Source organism: Amphiprion ocellaris, chromosome 4 (assembly GCF_022539595.1).
Source record: "Amphiprion ocellaris isolate individual 3 ecotype Okinawa chromosome 4, ASM2253959v1, whole genome shotgun sequence".
Taxonomy (NCBI): Eukaryota; Metazoa; Chordata; class Actinopteri; family Pomacentridae; genus Amphiprion; species Amphiprion ocellaris.
This window is the reverse complement of record NC_072769.1, coordinates 19124847-19151199: the sequence shown is the minus strand read 5'-3', so window position 1 is coordinate 19151199 and position 26353 is coordinate 19124847. Positions and strand designations below refer to the sequence as shown.

The following is a 26353-nucleotide window of genomic DNA, read 5'->3' as shown; positions in this document are numbered from 1 at the left end:
GGACTCCTCACTGAGGATACTTCTGTACAACTGCATGTTTGGGGTTGTTGTCATGCTTGTAGAATCATTTTGGGACGGATCAGAGTTTTCCTTTGACAACACGATGAATAACAATCTAAACATCTGAAGTATCTGAGTTTTCTTTTTTTTCTACTTATAAATGCGAGAGACGTTTCATCATCATCAGACAGAGTGTGTTTGTGCAGAGTATCAACGGACTGCCTGCCACATTACTGCATTGTGTCCTTGTATATCTATCACAGAATCAGAAGCTTTAAAGTGCTTTTTCAACAGCCACAAAGGGAAATTGAGTCTTTGATCTCCTACAAGTTTTACTGAGAAAGTCAGTTAGAAACATTAGTGAGGAAAACATTAACATTTGGCATGAATAATTTGACAGCTGCAGGAGTGTGTTGAATTATGGCCCATTTGACACCTTAATGTTCTGAGTAGTTGCTCAGAATAAAGTTGAGTGGACTAAATGAATTCAGTGAAAACGCCAGAAGACGAAACAAGGTCAGTAGCTTTGATCACATTTTCAACATGAATCTATGGTTTATACATTATAAAGACTGTGGACTACAAACAAAGTTATTACTGTATCTAATGTATTTCAATTAGTTAATTTGGCACCTTGAGATCAAACACCACAATAAAAAGGATTATTATCTCCTTTTAAAGGTGACAACATCGTATTCGCAACACTTTTGTGTAATTCTTTCATCTGTTGTTGTTTGAACATTTTGACATGATTTTTCATTAAAATTAGGGTCAGTTTACATGCTTAATCTGAAAAAAGTTCAAAACAAGTACTTTTCAACAAAGAAATTAAGCATTTTTGTGTAATAAGTAAATATGACTGCAAAAATTATGAAGATAAACAAAGAACAGCCATAAATACCATTTAAAGGGAGTGTAAAAAGAACATTAGGGAGAGTGTTTCAGTAAATATGTTTATGAATGAAGGGTTAATTATTACACTTAAATTGTTGAATTTTGATATACACGTGTACACAAAATGTGCAAAATTATATGGTAATAGATATGATTATATAGTATTTTTAAATTTCAGTCTGTAGTTGGTGTACTTCTCATCTTTGACCAGGAAGTGGTGCTTAAGCTCCTAAATGGAAGAACTGAGGATCATACAGCTCTTTCTCTCTCTCCATCTCGCACACACGCAAACACATCCACACTCTATTTGGTTGTGGTTATTTTTAAGCTAGAAAGGGACAGAAAAAAATCAAACATGATTCAGTTTATTCACTTTAAGGTCTACGGCTTCATCTGGGTAAAGCAGAAGGTTTTACCATATAAGGAAACATTCAATATTTTCCTCACCAAAGTGCATTAAGTCAACATTTGAAGATTTAATGATTTCCTTTATTTAAATAAATCCTTTTATTGAGCGTTTATCAGGAAATGCATTTGTGCACACTCCTCAAATATTCATCCAGACACTGAATACTATCCAACTAGTTCACATCCTCTTGTGATGGTGTGTTGAATATTCCACAACACATTACATGAAATTTATGATTTCACAGCCTTTATAGCTTCCATTAATGTAGCATTCACTGTATAAATAGTTCAAGGCCCGTCTGCAAATTGTTTGCATGTCTCCCTTTGCCTGTGTTGATTTTCTTCAGGTTCTTTAGTGTCCTCCTGCAGCTCAACGACTTGCATGGTAGGTTAACTGGTGACTCTAAATAGGCCTTAGGTGCAAGGCTGCTAATCCATCCATCCATGCATATATCTGGAGTCAGATGGCTCAGCAGGTCATTCCAGACATCCCTCTCCCCAAGCAGCAATTTCAAGCTCTTCCTGGAGGATCCCATGGCGTTCCCAGGTCAGATGCGATATGTAATCCCCCCTAGTGAGTTGTGGGTTTATCTCCCAGTTAGACATGAATCTCCAAAGGGAGTCACCTAGGAGGCGTCTTAATCAGATGTCTGAAACACCTCAGCTGGATTTTTTTTGACATGAAGGAGCAGTGAGTATACTCTGACCTCCCTCCGGATGTCCGAGCTCTTTCCTATCTGCAACCTTATTCTTTCACTATTCTGTCATTCCCCAAAGCTCGTGACTGGAGGTGAAGGTTAGAACATTGCTCGACTAGTTAACTGAGACCTTCACCTTCCAGCTTGACTCCTTCTTTACAGTGATGGTTAAACACAGCATACATTACTGCTGATGCCACGCCGATCCTCTCTCCATCTCATGCTCTATTTTACCATTATTCATGAACAAGATCCTGAGATACTTAAACTACTTCACTGAATCAACATCTCACTCCAAACTCAGAGGGAACAATCCATCGGTTTCCTGCAGAGAACCACGGCCTCAAACTTGGAGGTGCTGACTCTCATCTTGACCACTTCACATTCGGCTGCGAACTTCCCCAGTGTGCGCTGAAGGTCATGATCTGATGAAGCCAACAGAACTACACTACCAGTCAAAGGTTTGGACACACCTTCTCATTTAAGGGTTTTTCTTTATTTTCATGACTATTTACATTGTAGATTCTCACTGAAGGCAACAAAACTATGAATGAACACATTTGGAATTATGTAGTAATCAAAAAAATGTGAAATAAGTCAAAACATGTTTTATATTTTAGATTCCTCAAAGTAGCCACCCTTTGCTTTGATTACTGCTTTGCAAACTCTTGGCATTCTCTCCATTCATGAGAAATAGTTTTCACTCTCACAGCAAGCAACAAGCAGAAGAGATTAGTTTGGGCCAAGGCACACAAGGAATGGACATTAGACCAGTGGAAATCTGTGCTTTGGTCTGATGAGTCCAGAACTGAGATCTTTGGTTCCACCTGGTGTGTCTTTGTGCAACGCAGAAAAGGTGAATGGATGGTCTCTACATGCATGGTTCCCACTATGAAGCATGGAGGAGGAGGTGTGATGGTGTGGGGGTGCTTTGCTGGTGACACTGTTGAGGATTTATTTAAAACTGAAGGAACACTGAACCAGCATGGCTACCACAGCATCCTGCAGCTACATGCCATCCCATCCGGTTTGTGTTTAGTTGGACCATCATTTATTTTTCAACAGGACAATGACCCCAAACACACCTCCAGGCTGTGGAAGGACTATTTGACCAAGAAGGAGAGTGATGGAGTGCTGCTTAGGTCAGATGACCTGGCCTCCACAGTCACCTGACCTAAACCCAATCCAGATGGTTTGGGATAAGACGGACCGGTGGGTCATGATCTGATGAAGCCAACAGAACTATATCCTCTGCGTAAAGCAAAAATACAACGCTAAGGTTCCCAAATCTGACCCTATAGAGTCCAACACTCATTGGAAATGTGTTTGACTGCTGAGACTACAAACACAGCTCTCACTTTGATTGGCTTGTAGCAATGGGCCCAGTACCTCAAACTCCTGCAGTACTTTGCTCAGGGTTCACCGGTGGACACGGTCTTAAGCCCTCTCTAAGTCCACAAAACCCATGTGGCCTTGATGGCCAAACTCCCATGACCCACTCAACAACTCTGCAAGGGTGAAGAGCCAGTCGACTATTCAGGTCAGGATGAAATCCACATTTGTTCTCCTGAATCCGAAGGTCATGACCAATGTTCCCTGTAATTTTTCCTGAGTCTGAGCAAACACACAAACTCCCTGAGCGTCCCTTGGACCACTGTGAGCAACATCAGACGTGTGCACTGTGGTCACACCAGCATCACATCCATTCAAGTTACATGGTTCATTAAAAGAATCAAATTACAGCATTTACATTTCTGTTAAAACACTTTGTCAACAGGAGCCATTTGAAGGCTACAGTGATTTTAGTGACACTACAATGTATAAGAGTGAAGTTATTGAATATTTGTCTCTCTTTACTGTTGCAGCGGTTTTGCAAATTGCAGACGGACCCTGTTCACTCCATAGACACCAATGTTATTCCTGTAGCTTGAAAGACAGCTCAAAGGCTCCTGGGGAACATGCCAGATGCCAGCCAGGACTAGAGCTCTACTGCGTGCTAATGGCAGGACTACTAAATATTAATTTGATGATGTGATGGTTTATTTATCTACATTTTGATGTATAGTTTTGGTCTAAAATAGTAAAATGTAATTACTAACCCTAAAACAGCAGCAGAATCGGTGCTTCAGGTTTAAATCGTACATAACAGCTGAATGTAAATTCCTCCCTAAGTCAATTGACATCCCATGTTTCCTGAAACTTCAGACATGATCTCGTCTCTCAGACCTGTAGGACGGCAATCATTACTTTCACAGGTGAGCAGCCTGTTCATTTTTGATGAATCACTCAGTTGTTTGGTTTGTCAAAGACCAGTAAATCAAAAGAATTGCTCACCCCAGTTTTCCAGAGTCCAAAGTGACATCTTGAAACTTTTGTTTTAGCAACAGTCAGGTCTCCAAAGACATTGTTTTGCCCTTTATCCCATCAAGAACCGATGACATGCATTGCTCTCTAATAGACGGCAGCCTCATTATATTTTGCAGTGACGTGAATCAAAGCAACAAGAACTGCTGGAATACTCCCTTTCCCCTGATTTTGTATGTCAGTGAGTTTCTGGTTATGTCATTCCATTTAGAAATGAATTAATGTAAGCAAAGGCAATAAAGTCAATTTGCCATAATTTATAGAGCACATTTAAAACAGCAGATGTTAATCCAAAGAGCTTTCCAATAAGTTAAATGTTAAGATTAAATCCCTAAAATACTGTTTATTATGCAAACCTGCCAAATTTATTGATTCATTTGAAAATTAAGGTTAAGGTCCTTCAAAATTACACAGAAACCCTTGCAAAGGAAGTAAGCTATTTGGGCTTTCTGGGCCCCTGGAGGTCTCTGGATCATTTTTACCAGCTAGACCCAGTTTATAATACCAATCTGTATTAAATATAACAAAACAAAGAAACAACAGATCCCCAGATTGGAGACACTGTAAAAATAGAACGTTGTTTGCCTGATAAATGACTCGAACAGATCATTGCTGTTCATTATGAGACTATTACCGAGGACTCTATTATAGTCTGAAGTGCTCACATTGAGAGTGAAACTGACCAGCTATCATAGAACAGAAGGGCTGAGGACAAATCACAATCAGTTCAGTAAAAAAAGCAGGAAACGTGCAGTACAATGCAAGATGTCCAAATGGAATAGCTCTATGGGCGGAGAGACGGTTCTAAGATATAAATAGTAGCGCTTGTAAGTGAGCAAGATGTATGAATATTCAAGATGTTTAAGAAAAGCATATAGTCTATTCGGTTTATGCAGTATGATACAGTACTGACAGTAAGAACAAGGTGGTATAAACATGCTTAGTAAACAAACGCAGTAAGCTGTAGGTCAGGAGTGTCAAACATCCGGCCTGTGGGCCAAAACTGGCCCGCCTGAGGGTCCAATCAGGCCCGAGGGAGGACTTCATAAAGTGTGAAAATTATAGAGAAGACAATAACTGCAAATTGTAAATTTGAAAAACTATAAATTTGAAATAATTTTAAAAGAAGTTGTTTTGATCATATAGTAAAATGTAGGTTGCTTATTGTTTTTTTTTCTAACGTTGTGTCCCATTTTTGTAATATTTTGTCTTGTTTTTGTTGTTTTTTGTCTTCTTCTGTCTGACTTGTAGTTTGCCTCATGTTTTTGTTGTGTTGTTTCTCATTTTTGTTGTTTTGTTTCCTTTTTGTCTCGCTTGTATTTTTTGTCTTATTTTTGTCATTTTGTGTTTTGCTTTTTTCGTAGTTTTGTGTGGCATTTTTATCCTTTTGTGTTTTTTTGCCTTGCTTTTGTTGTTTGTCCATTTTTGTATGTCGCTTTATTTCTTTTTTTGGTCATTTTTTTTGTCTCGTTTTTGTCATTTGGTTAATATTTTGTCATGTTTTTGTTTTGAGTCGGCACATTTTAACACACACAAACACTCAAAAATTACCTCAGAAAGTATTTGATATATCATTGTAAATTTCACAGGTACCATTTTGAATATCCATAGCTGATGATATAAAAAAGTTTGAATCAAATCAGGGATGCTTGAGCAGAAGATCCCCAATGCTGTGAGATGCTTATTTTGTTCTGTCAAAATATAACAGCATATTTTGATTCCCTCAGACCAACGAAACGATTTATTCTGACTTGTGGTGGTCAGGAGAAGGAATTCTGGGAGAGGAGACTTCTTACCTAAGTATACCTCTACAATTTGGATGACTGACAAGATCCAACATAGTAAAAAAATCTGTCACACACGGAGGACGACCTCAACTCTCTTTTCCTCGGTGTTGATTCATTCACAGAGCAAAGTGGCAGCTGGCAGGAGTCGAGCGTCTTAACAGGCTGCAGGATGAATGAGATACAGAGTGCGTCCATTTGTCTGTCCGAGTGGACGGAACATCCTGGCCCCTGATGAGGAGCTGGAAGGGGTGTTTCTTCCTATATTTGCATGTGCTGCCTCTCTCCTCCCTCCTGCTCGTCCTCTGCAGGCCTGCTGCTCTCTGCTGCAGAGTCGGGCTGCTTGACGTCACTGAAGGCTGGAGCGGCTCCTTGATTGGAGCGCAGGAAAAAAATGGGGAGAAGATTGCGAGGTGAGTGAGACGCACATTTTCTTTCTTTTCTTTCTTTCTTTTTGCCTTTTTCCCCCCCTCTCTCTCCCTCTGCCCTCCTTTTCATTTCAACCCCCCTCTCTTCTTCCGATCGCATTCGTGTGCATGTTTTCTTCAGCTGTCGCTTCATTCAACGCCGCTCGCTGCGATTTTGTTTTTGCTTTATTTTATTTTATGCGGCGTCCAGTCAGTCCAGCAGTGAGCCAGTGCTGCCGCTGCTGCGGCTGCTGCGGCTGCTGTTGCCTCTGCTGCTTGCTGGGGAAACAGGGCTAAAATCGCGGGTACACATGTCAGGTTGTCGCCCCCCTCCCCTTTTTTATTTTCTCCTCCAGCATCGTTGTGCATTAACCCGACTCCGGCCTGTTAGTGCCTTCAACTCATCGCTGTATGTTGAAGATGACATTTGCGTCCACACCCACATGATCCGCTGCTGCTGATTGATCCATGTGCGCTGCAGATATGAGGATCAATGTTTTTTTTTGTTTACTGACACAGCATTAGCGGCTGTCAGTCGACAGATCAAGGCAGCTTTTTTCAGAGCTATAGGAGACTTTGGCCCGCCTGTTTGGCCTGGATTGTGTGCACACTGGACCTGGTGGTGCTGTGTTTGGAGGATGATGGGCATTGCAAGTTAATTGTCTGTTTACTGGCTCTGCACACAGCTGCAAGTTGTGTGTGTGTGTGTGTGTGTGTGTGTGTGTGTGTGTGTGTGTGTGTGTGTGTGTGTGTGTGTGTGTGTGTGTGTGTGTGTGTGTGTGTGTGTGAATGCTGCACAGTTTCAGAATCATGGCGAATCATCTTCTTGCACTCACAGTGTAGATTTTTTTAATGTTCCTCTGAGCACAATTTGCATTCAAAGAAAATCATGACTGTGATATTCACACTCTAACAATGATAATAATATCCCCACGGGGACACCTCAAACTCTCATGGCGGTGAGGCAGCACGCTGACAAACAGCCCGGCTGCTGGAGTTTGGGGAAACTGTCATATGACTACAGTGCATGAGAGACCTCAGAGTCAGTGTTCCTTGGCCTCTGAGCCGCTGCTGCTGTTTGTAGGAATCAGATGTGACAAAAGTTGGAGCAGTCATGCTGAGAAAAACAAAGCGGGGAGATATAACGGTGAGGTTAACCCAAAAAACAGACGTTTGGGTTTGTGCAGGACGAATATTGAATCCTTGAGCTGATTCTGTATCTGCACTGCAGCTGTTTGCAACATGCATGCATATTCTATGTTCCTGTGTGCAGACCTCATGTCAGGCAGCTTCATTCACTGGTCCAAGACAGATTTTAAGTTGGCATGCTTGGAGTGTCCAGCTGTCATGTAAATGTCACTGCAGACACATGGTTTCTCAATGATCACACATGAAGATCTATGGGATAAGATAGTCCAACACATCTTACATTCAATATCAACTTATACTGTAGTCTGAATAATAGCAACAGCAATCAATACTGCTTTCACAACACCACGCCAGTCCAAAGGTAACAAAATCCACCCCTAATGTTCACTAATTTACACATAAAACCTGTGTAAAAAGGACAGGTTGTGGTTTTAACAGAGGTAGTGTGAAGGACTGTTTCTTGGCCAAATACAGTCACTATAAAGTTGCTACCATCAACTGGTAAAAACTCCAAGTGCTGAGTCAAGAAACATTTCTCTTAAACTTTGGAATAACCTTAACCTACAACACTGCAATGCTACACTTCATCTATCTATCTATCTATCTATCTATCTATCTATCTATCTATCTATCTATCTATCTATCTATCTATCTATCTATCTATCTACCTATCTATCTATCTATCTATCTATCTATCTATCTATCTATCTATCTATCTATCTATCTATCAGAATCTGCTTGGAGTCACTTTTATGCACACTAGTTATCCTCATTCATACTGAGATATCCCACAGCTTTCTACATGCTCCTGATGTTTGCTAACTACATAATTAGAGGATGTTTGAACATCTAAATGTTTTTGATCGTGGAACATGATTAGCTAACACAATGTAGCATTAGAACACAGGAGTGATGGTTGCTGGAAATGTTCCTCTGTACCTCTATGTAGATATTCCATTAAGAATCAGCTGTTTCCAGCTAGAATAGTCATTTACCACATTAACAAGGACTAGACTGCATTTCTGATTCTTTTATGTTTTCTTCAATGAAAAAAAGCTTTTCTTTCTAAAATAAGGACATTTCTAAGTGACCCCAAACTTTTGAATGGTAGTGTATATATTGTGTATTGCCATTCATTGCCTTTAAAACAAGTGCTGTTTTCTCTCATATTTCTGTAGTAGTTTGCACAATTCTGTGCTTTTTGTGTTAATTATTTCAATGTTGTCACATAAAGCTGCAACAGTTAGTTGGCTAGCTGTCAAGCATTAAGTTAACTGTGAAGTATTTTGATTGAAATTCTCACATTTCGGCCTCTTAAATTTGGCTGTTTTCTGGTTTCCTTCCTCTTCTATGACAGTGCACCGAATATCTTTGGGTGGTTGACAAAACAAGAAGCTGAAGGACGTTCCTTGGGCTTTGGGAAACATTGATCAACAATTTTGCCATTTTCTGGACCAACTGATTAATCGAGAAAGTAATCAACAGTGAGAACAATAGCGAGTTTCAGCCCTATGATCTATATTAACTCCCTTGAGCTGATCATTAATGCATGGCTCACTCTCAGTATATAATAAGACTGTGTAGGTGCACAGCTGGCTCAGGCTTCTCCCTGCGGTGCTTTTTTTGTTGCGCCTGCCTGTACAACACTGCTCATCCAACCATCATGTAGAGATCAGGGATCAGGCTCATGATTCTGGCATGGGGCATTTAAACTTTTCTGACAGCTTGTCACTGCCAAAAAACTATCCATGCAGTAAACACACTAATATGGAAATAGTTTAATGATTAATAATGCTACATGTCAGCCTTGTTGAAACAGGAAATATTTATTCTCCACTGATTTCCTCAGTCCTCTACCAGTAAATTGGATATTATTCCACCACAGACTCTGGATTAATGAGAATAAAAGGACCTCAGAGACAGTTAAAATGCAGCCACAAATCACAGAAGCCATTTTCTGCATCATTTCTTGCAGACGTCCTCTATAGAAGCTGATCTTGTTTAGACTAGCATCATGAGGATTTAATGTAGAGAAATATGGTAAGAAGCTAACGTTCTGTGCTCTTTTAAGAAGGTGTGAGATACTGAGAAAGTACAGTATCTTATCCAGCTCTGTTTGGAGAGGATACTGTACCTCTAGAGGTGACAAATGTGTGAGCACAGCTATCTGGGGTGGCAGCAGTGGCTTAGATTAATGCTACTAAATGCAAGGTAAACACTCAGCATGACGTATTAATGGATCTTATTACCTGTTGCGCAAACTGCAAGATCAATTCAGTTTTAGAGATTCTCTCATTAATAAGACAAGATTCATTCAATTTTGCTTGTTTCTGTGGAAGTATACAAGCTAAACACAACAGATCTGCAATTCTCACACACTGTCAGCACTGAATTCACACTGTAAGTGCATGGGGTTGTGTACATACAGTGTATATGAACACAGCAGGGACCAGTGCAGTGAGAGTGTGTAAAAACACCCTCCTGGCCTGCGTTGTTGACGTATGTATACTTGAACGTAATTGTTTCAGTGAACAGCCTCCTGGATCAATAGCAGACAGTGTTGATCTGCTGAATGAGGCTTTGCATCAGCTCACATTTGTAAGTCTCTCCATCTTTCTCACTGTCCCAACCTTGACTTGTCCTGAGCTCAGAGCTCGATTACTAACCAGACTAAGAGAGCAAATTGCTCAGAGTCCAAACTATGGTGATGGTTAATCCATCTTGTGGCAACACTCTTCAAGATGGGCCTTGTGCCATGATCTAATTGTAATTATTTTGGTTTATACTGAGTTTATTTATTGAAAAGTCTTGTTTTTATCAAAATTCTTTGTATTTTTTGTGTGTGTTTTGAGTAATTTAACCGACAGAAAACACCAGGAAATGTTATGCTATCGAAGGTGCACTGCAAGGCTGAACTCGATGACTGTAGTTTCTCTGCCAAGGAGGTGGAGCCTCGGCAGAGTTATGTGACAGCGTACATTTGTCTGTCTGTTCGCTGCATTACTCGAACACGGACAAACGGATTTGGATGAAATTTTCAGGGAATGTCAGAAATGACACGAGGAGCAAGTGATTAGATTTTGGCAGTGATGCAGCTTATAGTCTGGATCCACAGATTTGTTAAAGATTTCTGGGTGACCCCAAACTTTTGAATAGTAGTGTATAATAAACCCCATGAAAAGATCGGAACCAACAATGAAACTATGAAAACTTTCTGACTTGTTTATGGCTGTAAACCTCAAATCCCGTTGAAGATCCACCTTCAAAAACCTGCTGACATGAATGCGATCCTACTACAAATCGACCCTTGCAGACTTATCAGGACTTATTCGTCAGAACTGATACAAGGAAAAATTGATAAAATTGTGGGTGTTTTTCTGAGTCCCATCAATTCCCACTGCTCTACATATTTAGGTCAAGCAATGTGGTATCCGTATATAACGTACACATGCTACATAATTGATTGGCTAGTGTTTAAAATGTCAGAAATATTTATCACCTGAAGTCTTAGTTAACGTATTCTTTTATTTATTTCATTTTCTATGTCAACAGTCCTCCCAAATGTTGACTTTATAATGGTAGAAAACCAGGAAACCTTCAAATATTCACATTTCAGGTGGTGGATTCCAGAGAATTTAAGGTATTTTTGCTTTTCAAAACTCACTAGTGATTGATCGGTTTACTGAGTTTGCTCAGGTCTTTGGTGGTTGGTCTCTGGTCGACGGAGGGAGTAATGAAACTGTCACGTATAATCGGGGTCAATAGTGGCTCGACCGCAAATTTCTCCCTCGGGGCCCCAGGGCCAACGCTGAGCTCCAACATAATGACACTCATTTGGTCAGTGCAGTGAGGGAAGTATAGTTTTAGCTTTCGTGCTGTTGAGTCTCACACTGAGAATTAATGCTGCTTCAATGGGTGCTTATCACAGCTATGTTATGTAACATGAGGAAACCCACATGGTGTCTTCTTTTGCCCTTGCAATAATGAAGTAATGACTAAACTTCAGCAGTTATCAATAACTGCTGTGAGTGGGAGTGTGTTCCAATGAGGTGTTAGTCAGTTATTCAACCACAAGATCAATTTTAGTCTTTAAATGGACTCTGTCGGTGGCAGCTTGTTACAGTGGGATGATGGGGCGCTGCTTCCTTCCAGTTGTCCAGGGACTAGAGGCAGTCCATCCATTACCTACCCGCTTCTTCCTGTAGCTTCAGCGAACTAGCAGGTTCAAACCCTGAACCTTTGAGCCGTGACAGAGCTAACCACTGTCCCACTGTGTCATCCAAGATAAATATGAAACAAAAATGCTTCAGTTAAGTGGAAGAGCCAAGTTTCAGGTTGGCGCAGCATCCAATAATTCAGTTTTCAATTCAGTTTTAATTCAAATTTGATTTATATCACATCGGGTCACAACATAAGTCATCTCAGGACAGTTCACATAGTAAGATGAAGACCACAATATAATATGTTATATAGAGAAAACCACCAAAATTATCTTTACAAAACTAATATTGTTGTCAATTAATCTCACATTTAACTCACTGATTAACTATTGTACTGTATTCAGTTTTGCAATGAGCTCAGTAGTGGTATAGAATTAAATTCAGTTTTATGGCCTTATAGTGAACTCCTACCTAAAAATTTAGCATCAGCTTTTAACTTAAACCTGCAAATCCACAGATGTCTTTGGTCATTTGGAGTCAGTGGAAACAGGTTGAGAACACAACAATAAGTTGATACGATGAATTTTTCTAGCGAATGTTTTCTTGTTTATACATCCACCAGTTATGGAGCAACATTTGTCTTCATTAAGACTCATATTGTTGTCCATCTGGTGAAACTGAATCCAGTGTTCCACCTCCTTCAGCTGTTTTTGGCCATTAGTTAAACATCTGGCTCTGTACCTGCTAAATGCTCCTTCTGCTCTCCAGGTAGCTGCTGCTGTGACTGTCTTCTGTTTGGTGCTGAGCAGGTCGTGTAAAGAGATTTTAGTGGAGCTTTTTTGGCTACTGTGGCCAAACACAATGATGCAAGAGTGATTGGATTGAACCAAAACCGTAAAGCTGTGGCAGGACAGCAAACAATGAGCTGAAACTTACTGTATAGCTGAGGGGACTTGCAGGTGATAATTCTCTGTTGAGTTCACACAGAAGGAAAAACAGGAGCCATTAATCATCTCAGAGCAGTGGAAATGATCCAAATACACCGGATAATGCTTCTTCTTTGATGGTAAATGTATAACCATGGTCTTTTTTTGTTGGCTTTTTAACATACATTATTCTATGCTGATGTTACATATGATATACACTATCAGTCAAAAAATTTGGACACACCTTCTCTTTTATCGGTTTTTCCTTATTTTCATGACTATTTACATTGTAGATTCTCACTGAAGGCATCAAAACTATGAATGAACACATATGGAATTATGTAGTAACCAGAAAACTGTGAAATAAGTCAAAACATGTTTTATATTTTAGATTCTTCAAAATAGCCACCCTTTGCTTTGATTACTGCTTTGCACACTCTTGACATTCTCTCCATGAGCTTCATGAGGTAGTCACCTGAAATGGTTTTCCACCAGTCTTGAAGGAGTTCCCAGAGATGCTGAGCACTTGTTGGACCTTTTGCCTTCACTTTGCGGTTCATCTCATCCCAAACCATCTGGATCAGTCCTTCTGTGAATCAGTTTCGTCGGGGCGCTTGATGGTTTTTGTGACTGCACTTGGGGATACATTCAAAGTTTTTGCAATTTTCCGGAATGACTGACCTTCAGTTCTTAAAGTAATGATGGACTGTTGTTTCTCTTTACTTAGCTGATTGGTTCTTGCCATAATATAGATTCTAACAGTTGTCAAATAGGGCTGTCAGCTGTGTACCAGCCTGACTTCTGTACAACACAACTGATGGTTCGAACCCCAATAAGAAGGCAAGAAATTCCACAAATTAACCCTGAAGCTCATGAAGCTCATGGAGAGAATGCCAACAGTGTGCAAAGCATTAATCAAAGCAAAGATTAGCTATTTTGAGGAATCTAAAATATAAAACATGCTCTGACTTGTTTCACACTTTTTTTTGTTTACTACATAATTGTGTTCATTCATAATTTTGATGCCTTCAGTGAGAATCTACAATGTAAATAGTCATGAAAAGAAAGAAAAAACACTAAATGAGAAGGTGTGTCCAAACTTCTGACTGGTAGGGTATCTGCTTTATTTTTCTTTAAATATTCAAAACCAGATGTTGTAAAGGAAGCAGGCATCTGAGGAGAATGTTTTATCTCAGTGCACGAGGTGAAATCTTTTGGTTTGGTCTTCAGAGAGTCGCTGGCTGTATAAAAACCAAAGTGTCCTGAATCTTTTTCAACCAGAAATGGTTATGTTTGTCCTTTGCTGTCAGGTGAGGAGCCCAAGGCGCTGAGATTGTCCTGTCATGGGACTCCCGTGGCTCAGTCAGGACTAACACACTTTGACATGGTCATGTAGCCTAGAAGGCATTAGAAGCTTTCACTAAACCTCTCATTCGGCTTATAAAGGAGTCTATACAGTGTGAGGTTACCTGTCCAGGGAACAAGCTGTGGCGACTCATCATCCATGTCAGCCGCTATCTGAACGTGTGCAGCCTTTTGTCTTCATGTACTATTAATACAGCTGAATATCATGCAGAACAAACCAGGGTTGGGCAATGCGAATTATTTTGTCACACTGTTATCTCTGTATTTACTTGGATATTCAGTTTTATCATCATATTGACTGTGAGAATAATAATAATAATGCAGGAGTGGGTGGGACACATTTTCCACATGAGAAGTACCAGCAGGGATAACGGCTCTATTGTCGAAGTGTGGGATGATGCTCGTGTCACACCTCTCATACAGGCTCGGCACCTCCATTATTATTAGCGCTGTAGCGTATTGCTATCTGCCAGTTTGAGTTCAGTGCCACAGCAGCTCTGGGGGAAGCTTCACAGAGGACCGGCTGCGGTACACCTTGAGTCACTCTCCTCCTCACACCTCCGAGCAAAACAAATGTTTATCGGGGAACGCAGGCATACAGGAATACGTCTCACCTGGCTGTGCGGTAGAGATCCAGAAACAGTCTGCTGAACAAAGAGTGTGTGAGACTGAGTGGCATTCTGTTTGAACTACTGACTTTAATCACTTATGAATGAATTCAGACCAGTTTGATGATTTAGAGCTGAATCTTTAGCAGTCGTGTCATTAACTGTCATGGCAGCCCGAGACCCAGCTGGTGTTTTATGCACACGCTGCAGAGTTTGTGTTGCAATGGCTGCGGAATACACGCCAGTAACTTCACACAGATAATGTAAGGAGTTTGAATGAATTAGTTTATTATGGTGAGCACAGTTCAGTCAGAGACACTTACAGCCACTCATAGGGACCGTAATCACAGTTTATGGAAAACGGCTGCACAGTTGGAAGTATGTCCCCCTCTAATAAACACATGAAGAGGCATTAAATCTGAGCTAAATCAATAATGCTAAAGTATATCACACAAGGAGGATGTCGGGTCTGTGGATGGAGCTGCAGAAGCATGTTTATCAGCGCAGCACAGTGAGAAGTGTCGCTGTACACCTGCTTGAATATGGCTCCATGTTAGTCAGCTGATAGCCACACAGCTGTGAATAAAGCAGTAAATGTGAAGCACGAACAAAGCAGCTGATGCCAGTCTGCTCCGAAGTTTCTTGGGTCTCACTGGTGACAGTGATGGGCTGGTTCAGATAATCCTCAACTAATCTGATTTATCTTTCCCAATTATCTCCCTCTGTCCAATAATCAATGGTTTGTTGAAACTACAGGTAGTGACACGTGTAATCTCAGTATTCTGAGGAACAGGCGCACAACACAAACCAAAGAGAAACATTCAAAAGAAAATCTCTTGGTTTTTAGACTTTTGAAAGTTTGGGGTCACTTAGAAATGTCCTTATTTTTCAAAGAAAAGCATTTTTTTATGTATTTTTTGGTAAATGACTATTTTAACTGATTTTTAATGGAATATCTCCATAGGGTTACAGAGGAACATTTCCAGCAACCATCACTCCTGTGTTCTAATGCTACATTGTGTTAGCTAATGGTGTTGAAAGGCTAACTGATGATTAGAAAACCATTGTGCAATTATGTTAGCACATGAATAAAAGCGTGAGTTTTCATGGAAAACATGAAATTGTCTGAGTGACCCCAAACTTTTGAACGGTAGTGTATGTCTCCAAACTATTATTTGGTTCTCATTCCTATTTGATTAGGATGCATTAATATTTGTGATTATCTACATTTAATCATCTATTCATTAACTACACCTGCTTTGTCCAGTAGAGCGCCACGGGTTGCTTGCTGGAGCCTTTCCCAGCTAATATTGGGCATATATTGCCAGTGGCACTGCATTTGTAAAGCGCTTTTTTAGTAAAGCTCATTCACACACACTCACTATTTGGCATTGAGCATTTACAAGCAAGGTGCTTCCTATGTTGATGATCACGATCATCACTGGGAAAAAAGCATTTTGCACTATTGGTGCTATGGTAAGTATATTTGTCCCAAACTAAGATTTTTGGTTTGGCTGGTACATCCTATGATCTAAACAAAGATAGAAATCTTTTTTTTTTTATGTCTATGTACTTGAACTCCTTGAACAAAATTCTCAAGAATTCTACTACTGACTACGTATCAACATTTGAATGCTTTAACTGTTAAATTAATGAACATCGGCAGTTAAACACTTTTGACTTTTTACTTACTGAAACCTTCTCTGTGCTGCACCAAAAATACACAACCTTGACTCCAAACTGAAGTACATATCGTACTGTGGATTTTCTATTACACTCCTAATGTGCATAAAATAAGAACATACTCATCCAAATGTTGCTTCTGTTGATCAAAAACTCGTGCCTTTAACAAATAACAACATTGGATTGTTGCCCAGCACTCCGGAACAGCAAAATGATCAGCAGTGGTGAACGCACTGGTTACCTTTTAAACTCAAAGAATTTTAAGCTCATTTCACATGCTCTTTTGGTTCCAGATTATTTCTTCACAATGTGAAAATCTCCTGTGCTATATTATATACCTCTCCTGCTGTGAAACACTTTCACTGTTGCTGTCAGTCCTCTTCTTACAGCCTCCTCGCACTTCTACTTCTGCCAGCCTCCTTCCATTCTTGTTCTTTGTCATTACATTTCTATATCTTTATTATCTCCTCTGTTTGAAACTATTCACCTGTAACTCCAGACCTTATGTTCAGAAAACCTTTTCTTCTCATGATGAAAATGGACTGTGGGTATGAAGCCTGAAATCTCAGGGTGGTTAATAGTGGAGGCTGGTCTCCTCCACTATTAACCACCCTGAGATTTCAGGCTTCTGCCCTGATGTGAACAGCTGTAGATAAAGAGCCATTTAGCCCCGATACCATCACTTTCACTCATGACCTTGTTGCAATGAACCATGGTCAAATTGAAGCCCTCGCTGTTTCCTGTAGGCCTATATGTGCTTTGATTGGGCCACCTTTAATGTCTTGTTTGACCGTCTGAAAGCCCTTATAAGTTTGATGGACAGAAAAATGAGATTGTTACTGTTTCCCAGCAGAAAGCCCTTTAAAAAGCATCTTTCCATGAAAAGCCCACAGAACAACAGGATTACTCAAGAAAGAGAAAACAGCCAGCTGGGGTGATATTTTTGATGTTGTGTCAAGTCAGTCAAGAATGTTGCTTGTAAATGTTATAGTATTAGAATTTTTACTAATATTTGTGTTCCCATCGGCCCTGGACAAATATCAGTCAAGGACAACTAAACACAGTGGATACTCTGGGCACCTCAGTTGTAAATACTCTGCCACTCAGTGCGATATTTTGCACCAGGTGGCTGCTCTGTGGGATCATTATTACAGAGCTTTTCTGTGTTTGCAGAACAAAACAGTTCTGTAGCACAAATGAGGCTCAGAGTTTGTTGCAGATGTGGATCTGATGAGTGCAGGAATGAGAATGAGACCTCAAGCCCCACACTTCTCCCGCTCTTACTTAATTTGAAAGGATGCTTCTATATCTGATCAGTGTTTGGTCACACATCCTGACCAACGCTGGGTCACATGGCCAGTTGAAGATGTGACTTTTGTTACTGATTGTCACAGAAGTAGAGTATATTGGTTTAAAATAAATGGATTACATACATCATACATCAGATCAAGTACAGCCTAATGCCATACATTTGAGTTAGTTATTTTATGAACTGCTACCTGCTATTTCATATTTAAATCACTGTTTTTGATAAAAGTCTAGATTTTTTTTAATCTATCCCTTTTTTTCTTGTCTTTCCATTTTCTATTTCTGTTCAATAGATCTCACCGTATATATTGAATCACTTGTTTTAACGATGTGCAGGCACTGAAGTTGTAATTGTCTGAGGTGATGTCTGCACTGAGGGTTTTCCTGCTCCTTTTGATTGGTCATTGCAGATGGTTTCTTAGACGGTGTTCTCTCATGGTAAGAACCAATTAGAGTGCTGTCTGTGAGAGAAAAAGAGCTGTAATGTGGCGAGAGAACAGTAAAGAGCTGCTGTTTTTTTTTTTTTGGTTGTTGTTGTTAAGTGCGTCTCAGGAACTTTCTGTATCCACTATTCACAGTCCTCAATAGAGCATCAAATTCAGCTCTTTGAAATATTTCGGCTTAGCTCCATTGGCAGGATGTGACATGTGGCTACCAAGCAGCCTCACTTCCTTCCATTTCCTGCCTGTTTAAATACCTCACTTGGTAATTTTAAGCAGATGGGAGAGCCTGCTGTCTGCAGTGTAGTGACTGCGCCTGTGAAATCCTCTTTCTTTAATAAGTGGGCACGACTTGCCAGTACACTCCCTGATCCAGCCTCACCAGACGTCTAATAACAGTCTCCGTTACTTCTGGGGATTTCTAGTGTATGAGGCCACTGTTAGGAATGGTCTGCATCTGTGATTTGTCATTGCACCCTCAATGCCTGCTGCTTTGCTCATTAATAGCTGCTATAGAACATTCTGAGAGGGGAAACTCTTAAGGTCTGATTCAAGTTCCAGTCTTGGATTGGGGTACAATACCGTTTATACCCATCTGTAAGAGTCCAAATGGCCCGTGTTGAAACACAGACTGTGCACACACTAATACATGGACTTCGATTGTTATGCAGACCATGTGGACTCAGATTGTTTGGCGGAAACAGCTCAGTAAAGCAGTCCACGCTCTGGGCATTGGTACTCCTTGTTTTTGGTCCAAAACCCATTGAGATGCTGATAGTTTTTATTTTTTAAAATGGCAAACTGCAGTAATGTATTTGTTGGAAGAAGTGTATGTTCAGTATTTAAAAATACTTGGCAGTCAGGATTTTCTTTTTATTGGCTGAAGAACACTGAAAATGATGTAGGACGAGTTCAGCAGGGCCTAAAGGATTAGTGAACAAACTCGTGTTAGAACAAATGTACAGGGACACACGAATCAAATTGCTCTTCTACATCATTAGCATTTAAAAGAATGTCTCTGCTCTTTTATTGAATTTAACTACATATTTTTGTAATCTTAGTCATTTTGCATTTATTGTTCTACCACTGGTTTTAAGCTGCCCTCTTGGTCTGGGTCTTTCGTGAATCTCATCTAGGTTAAGTAAAACTGAGAGCAGCTAATGCAAAATGTTTCTTCCATGAATACCATAATGTAGATAATGTCGGTGTAGTCATGGAAGTAGTAGGTAGTAGTAAATAGTAGATTACAGCCATAATCAGACCAATACTGCAAACTAATGTTGGAATGTCATTGTTTTTTCTATCAATAGAGGAACTTCACTTCTAAAATATCCTGGTGATTTTATTGCGTTACAGATTTCTTGGTGACTATCTCGACCTAATAATCTATACCAATCAGCTACAACATTAAAACCCCTTATGCCACCCAAACAGGTCTGACCTGTCGAAACGTGGACTCTGGATCTCTGGTGGTGTCTGGAACCAGGGTGTTGGATTGGCAGTGGGGTCGGTTTTCTGTGGATCTGGCTTATTGTAGTGCATCTGATGCTTGATCAGATTGGAATCTGGGGATTTTGAAGGCCGGGTCAACAATATTGAGTTCTTTGTTGTGTTCCTTGAGCAATTTTTGCAGTGTGGAAGGACACACTGTTCTGCAAGGGGATGCTACTGGCATTGGGAAGTGCCACTACCATCCACATTATTGCCAAGACCCAAGTTTTCCCAGCAGAACATTGTACTGTAACAATATGATCACTGTTATTCATTTCGCCTGTCCGTGGTTTTGATCTTGTGACTTATCACTGGCTCTCACCGCAGTGAAGAGCTCAGCTTTTCATTGCCAGTGCGCTGGCGTCTGAAACTGACTGGAGAAGAACTGCGTGCTAATTAGAGAACCTGAAGCAGAGGAACCGGTGGAGGCTTGAATGCTGAATGTTGGCTGGCATGCTGAATTTTTATTTCACCAGGGATTTCAAGTGCTGGATAATTGGATAAACAAGTAATGCAATGTTGTTGCTGTGGGTCACACTGCTCAGCATGTAAGTAGCAGATGGAAATGATAGATGTATATATTTTTCCATATTTCTGGTAGATTCCTGTTTTATGAACATAGGGAAATAGTTGAATTGCATGGTTTGTTACTCTTTGTTTTTAGGTTTTGCCATGCGTTTAATTAGCTCACCTGTTCCTGTTTTGAGAGTATTGTTTGAAGCAGTTAAAACAAGGAACTGCAGAAACAAAGACTGCATGAGGAGGATATAACTCGGATAATGGATAGCAGGTTTTTTTTCCTAGTGGGGGTTACCAGATCCCTCTGTAAAGGACTTAGCATTATCCAGTCTGACCTCTTAGACTTAAGACTTGGCACTAACAAGCACTCTCACTAATGGATCCATTTCCATTTCTCTATTCTTCCCTTAGTCTTCCTCTGAGTATTTCAGCGCACAAGTGCAGGAGTCTCCTTTTTAACCCTTAGTGAAGTGAAGGTTTCATGTTTCCTGGCCAATAAACTCATAGATGAGTGTATCATTGAGGGATTTTAGTCCAGGCAGCTGGAGAATGTGAGAAAAACTAGGCTTTATGATTGTAATCTCAATTGCTTTATTGTTCTGCGTGTGTCATTAAAAGCTTTAATGACTGCTATACCATAACCGAAAAAAAACACATTTTTGCTCTCATCCATTTATGTTAAATGTGACAGTTTTTCACGTGCATCTGTCATAGTTAATTATCCTTTTAATCAGTGTTTCTGCTCAGTGGTTTAATTAGCACAATAAACAGGAGAAAATTCTAATTTGTATGTAATGTTTATAGCCAATAATCACTTTTTACAAAAGTAATCAGAGTGCTAATATGAGGCTTTTTTTTTCTCACTGCTGTATGAGGATGATTGCTGCATTTAAATGAGTGTTCGTCTGGGTTTACTGAGAGTTCATTTTATATTTTTATTGTCAAATAAAAAACACACCACTAATCTTCAGTAAACTGTTGAACCAATGCCAGGATTTACTTGAATATGTTGCAGGGAAAAGATGGACATTGTTGTAAGAAATGCTGGCACTGCTTTTCCCTGTATATTCTTTGGCGGTACCGTAGCTTTTGTCCTCTACCTGTTGTTACTCTGCTAAGGAACGGCAGAAGCATGTGAAGATTGGTCTACGTTTGTCTGTTTGTCTGTCTCTTAGCAACATTACTCAAAAACGGGCAAACAGGTTTGGATGAAATTTTCAGGGAAGGTCAGAAATGATGCAAGGACTAAGTGATTAGATTTTGGCAGTGATGCGGCTTTTAGTCTGGATCCACAGATTTGTTAAAGATTTCTGTATCATTGCCAGGTCGCGGCACAGCATCACTGTAACTATGACAACAAGTGAACACTACGTCAGCTGCCTGCTGACGATCACATGATTGTGATCCTACTACGTATCGACCGCTGCAGATATATCGGGACTTATCCTTGGGAAATGATACAAGGAACAATTGATTAAATTGTGGGGGTGTTTCCGAGACCCATCAATTCCCGCCACCCGCTACATATTTAGGTCACGTGGTTTGGTATCCGTACATAATGAACACTTGCATATCACACGCCTGTGCTCAGTGCAAAGTAATTTTGTTTATGGGTACATCTATATTAAATGGCCACATTCTATGTTGTCGTGATTTCTGCCACAAATTTTTTCAAGATTTTATCCGTCGGAAATGATACAATGACTGAGCAGCCTTGGCGGAGTACTGCGCTCTCTGAGTACTTTCCTTGTTAGCAATTTTTTGTTGCATTTTTTTCTTTTGTGAATTCTCATTTAAGTTTGTATCAGAATTACACTAACGTTTAATTTTTAACTTGTATTCTCTCCCTCTGTTTAGGACCTCAGGCTGGGAGACCATGGCAGATGAAGTGAAACGACCAGTCGGATGTCGCCTCTCTGTGCGGTCATGTGACTGACCTGGCTCTTCCATTGCACATGGGATCCCTCTTCTTCCTGCTGATTCCCCCGAGTTGCCCCGTTGCCACCATGAGAGGACCATCAATCAGGTGCTTGACCTCTGTGCCCTCATACTGGCGCTGCCGTTGTGCTGCATGAGCGCCCCCTCTCCTCCGGCAGTTACTGCACGGAATGGCCTCTCTGGACCTGCCATACCGCTGTCCTCGCTGCGGGGAGCACAAGCGCTTCCGAAGCCTGTCGTCTTTACGTGCCCACCTGGAGTACAACCACACATACGAGACCCTCTACGTCCTCTCCAAATCCAACAGTGTGTGCGACGCCGCTGCTCTACTGCCCCTAGTGGCCGAGGGAGCTCTCCTCACGCCCGCCAACAACAACGACCCTTTCGAGCCACTTCGGCCTTCAGCTTTAAAGGAGCGACGTTTCCCCTGCCGTGAGCTTCCTTGTTCGGACGACCTGAGTTTGACGCCGGCTAACTCCAACACTGCAGCCCGTTATATTCCGAATGTGGAGTTTCCCTTGGGGGAGATTTTTATGAAGAAAGCCATGACATCCGCAGACCCAGGTCCCCATGGAAACCCCAGCACAGCTGTAGCGGTGGCAGCTAATGTAGCGGCGAGCGCAGTAGAAGCAGCCTATGAGGAAGGCCTAGCCAGGCTGAAGGCGCGGGCGTTTGAACGGCTAGAGCTGGATGAGAGGCTGGAGAAGCTGTCTGAAGAGGTACATGTGGTTGACAGAATCAGAATCAACTTTATTAGACAAACTTACTGAAACATGTGAGGTAGTTGTCACTGACTCTCAGTGAAGTTGCAGACAGTGAAAGTTTGATTTCTGCTGTTGGTTATTGCACAGTCCAGGAGCAGTCATGGAAAAATACTGGGTCATTCAAATTTCGCCGAGAAACCTGGAAAAATTACACTTCCCGAGGCGACTGACAGTAATGCTGAGTCGTTTAGGCTTCAAAATTTTTGAAAAATAGACCTTTTGCAACTTTCTGTTACATAGTCATCAATAATAATTAATAGGCTATCGAAGGCTTGATTGGTTCAGCTTACACATCAATAGTAGCATTTTTATTCCATGTTTTATTTGTAATTTGCTAACCCTACTCTAATCACAGTAACAGGGTTGTTAATCCATGCAAATCTTAGCTTTTTCTCAGGAGTAGAAGCTAGATATTTAGCTGTTACTGCTGACCAAGAGGACAAACTTACTGATGGAAAAAAGTAAAGAAAAAAGTAAAAAGAATTTGTCTTATCCTGATAATATGCACAACAGGGTTGGATGAGATAGAGTGAATCATTCAATCAAGGCTGACAATGTTATAAAAATATGAAAAATAGAAGAGATGACATAGCTTTGCTCTACTCATTCTTTAGAAAAACTGTTTGATGACGTTAATTCCAGCGTTTCATGTGATTGACTGTTTTCTTCTTCTACCAGCTGAAAAGGTTTTGCTAACAGGGTTGTTGTGGGACACGTGTTTCATTCATAATATTTATTCTTTAAAATATTATGTTGATTTAAAAAAAAAAAAGTTCCCTCAATTTCAAGAGACATCAATGAAAAAAATAATACCAAAAAAAAGGAGACTTAGGTTTCATTTTAACTGTTGTTTTTGAAATTGAATTTGTTCATCAGAAGGGTGGGACAAGAGAAAAATGGTATTTTAGGAGGAACTCTAGACTTCTTTGGTGCTATAAAAATATTTTCAAAACATTCTTTTCTCTTAGTTTTTTTTAGATTTGGTGTCACTACAAGTAAATTTACACAACAGCTGCATTTTTTAATATTTTGTACATGGATTATTTGTAATTTGATGGGTGGGGCGTAAAATGTCCTCCATTTCTGGAATGACCCTACTATTTAGGTTAGACATTAAGCTGCAGCAGCGTTCCTCCTGAGCAGAGAGAAAAGTAATCAGCTCATTGCTGAATCAGATCAGTTACCCTTAAAAATCTGTCCAGTTTTTCACTGTGGTGTCATGATGTTGTCTGTGATCATATAGCTGTCAACACAGTATGGAGAGCTAAACAAGCTCACTTAACTTTCAAAGTTTCATCGTGATATTTCCATCTGGGCTGTCAGCACGTCCTCCAGAGAAAAACAATCTTTAAAGTAATGATGCTGTAAGATGAAGATACGAAAACGAATATGTAAAGATGTTTGTAGGCACAACTCTTGATGATGTTGATTCATGTATTGATTGCTTTCTCAATTAATGACTCCATTTACATATTCAGTTGCATTTCAAACAATATAATGATTATCGTGGCACATTAGGCAGCTCAGGTTCTTCTTGTCTTGTAGGTGGAGCAGAAAATAGCGGCCCGTGTAGGCCGTCTGCAGGCAGAGCTGGAGAGGAAGAGCTCCGAGCTGGAGCGGGCCAAGCAGGAGAGCGAGCGGCTGAGCCAAGAGAAACAAGACCTGGAGGACAAGGCCTCGGAGCTTTCTCGGCAGGTGGACGTCTCTGTGGAAATGCTAGCTAACCTCAAGCAGGATCTGGTGAACAAGGAGGCAGAGCTGAACCACAAACAGCAGTAAGTGAAGTCCACCTGTTCCACTACAGACCTACACTGTGTTAATGTGAGAAAACCTTTTGTCTGGCATTTAGAATATGCATTGCGTAGCTCCTCCTAGTACAAAAGTGAATGTATTTTTGCACATGAACTAATTACTGGTGCAATATAATAATGACTCTAGTGTGTCTCCTTTATATGCAGTATGGGATGTGGATGTGACGCTAGTAGAAGGTTGAGCTGCAGATGTTGAAAAGTTGACTTGTTTGTGTGGTGCTCTGACGATGGTGAACCGCTGTTTGTTTGGTGAGTCCATCATCTCTCTGAGATGATCTCAGTCCACTGAACCATAGTGAAATAACTTGCTAATCGAGAAGGAAAATTGTATCCTTGGATAAAAAAACAAAACAAAAAACTCCACTCTTGACCTGATAACAGATAGCTCCTGAGTGTGGGGTTATGTTCGAAGAGAATCTGACATGTAGTCTGACTGTGTCAGCGTTTAAAGCTGTTCCAAATAGCCACAGCAGTCAAAGGTAGGATAGCAGTACACATTTTCAGACCGTTTGCATGGGAAGCGATAGGAAAAGCCATGTGAAAATTGAAAAAGGAGAGCTGAGGGAGAAGTTCAAATCTTTGTGGCAGGAAAAATGGGTACAAATGTCAAATTGTCAGTTTATGGAAGTTACAGAAATGGTCTGAGACAGTCCCTGCAGTTCAGATGTTGGAAAATGCTGGGGGAGGAGGTTTCTGAAGGTATTTGAACACATGACTGTCGGGCTCAGCTGCAGTAGCAGCAGTTTAAAGGAACCAAACATAAAAATATATTTATGCAATTTCTGCATCATCAACTAAATATATGTAGGTTCCCATGGTTTTAGTTGAATACCCTTGTACTATATATGTACAATACACCTGTACTATACTATATATGTACAATACACCACAGATGTCCGCTGTGTTCCACCAGAACGGTTAAATCTGTTGCACTACATGCTCACTTCCACTTTTTATGCTGTAAGTGCGGAATCCGATTAATCGCCAGAATAATCGACAGAATACTCAGTTACCAAAATAATCGATAGCTGCAGCCCTACATGACTTCATACTGGCAGGTTGACCTGGCTCCTTTTGTTAAATACATTATTACTCATCCTCGCCTATACTTCTAGCTGTCTGCCACTAGATGTAGACTTCATAAGTCCAGTGTCCTAGAGGGCTGCTTAGCTGCTGAATGGAGGTTTGGACAGCAGCAGCTCTTCCATCATCCTGCCAGTCCATTTATAAAGCTGCCATGCTGCTTCTTGAGCTAGTTAAAAGTACGGCTGCTGTAAATAGACGGAGCACCTGGATGTAAATCAAAGTGCTCTGAAGCAATCTGAACATGATCTGGACCAGGCTTTATTTTTCTAGATTTTCAGAGCTTTTAATGAAATTAATCCCACCGTGATTTATTGTGTGTTCCAAACACTGGTGCTATTTTTAGTGCGACATGCTAGAGGCATTGCTCGAAGAATAGCTTTTAATGATAATACGTTACAATGAAACGTAATAAATAAAAATAATGGGGTCTCCAGCATTATGTTTTACAGTTTTCCCGTCTCACTGATTAAATTTTAAAAGATGCATGGAATTAAATGTTTCCTCATATTCATTATTAATGGCAAGTGTTTGCAAAAGGGAATTATGAGGC

At 40.4% G+C, this 26353-nt stretch overlaps 1 protein-coding gene across 2 annotated transcripts in view; it reads left to right on the top strand.

Annotated features, from left to right (window-relative positions):
* The first annotated feature begins 6335 nt into the window (after positions 1 to 6335).
* Positions 6336 to 26353, top strand: part of fbxo41 (F-box protein 41) — a 67822-nt gene continuing 47804 nt past the window's right edge. Inside the window, exons 1-3 of one of the 2 annotated variants that reach the window (XM_055010144.1) lie at positions 6336 to 6561; positions 22062 to 22861; positions 24452 to 24681. In XM_055010144.1, coding sequence (XP_054866119.1) covers positions 22313 to 22861; positions 24452 to 24681 — 779 coding nt within the window. In that variant the 5' untranslated portion in view covers positions 6336 to 6561; positions 22062 to 22312. Of the gene's footprint in view, positions 6562 to 20108; positions 20234 to 22061; positions 22862 to 24451; positions 24682 to 26353 lie in introns of those variants that run through there. The other variant, XM_055010145.1, reaches the window with a different exon arrangement.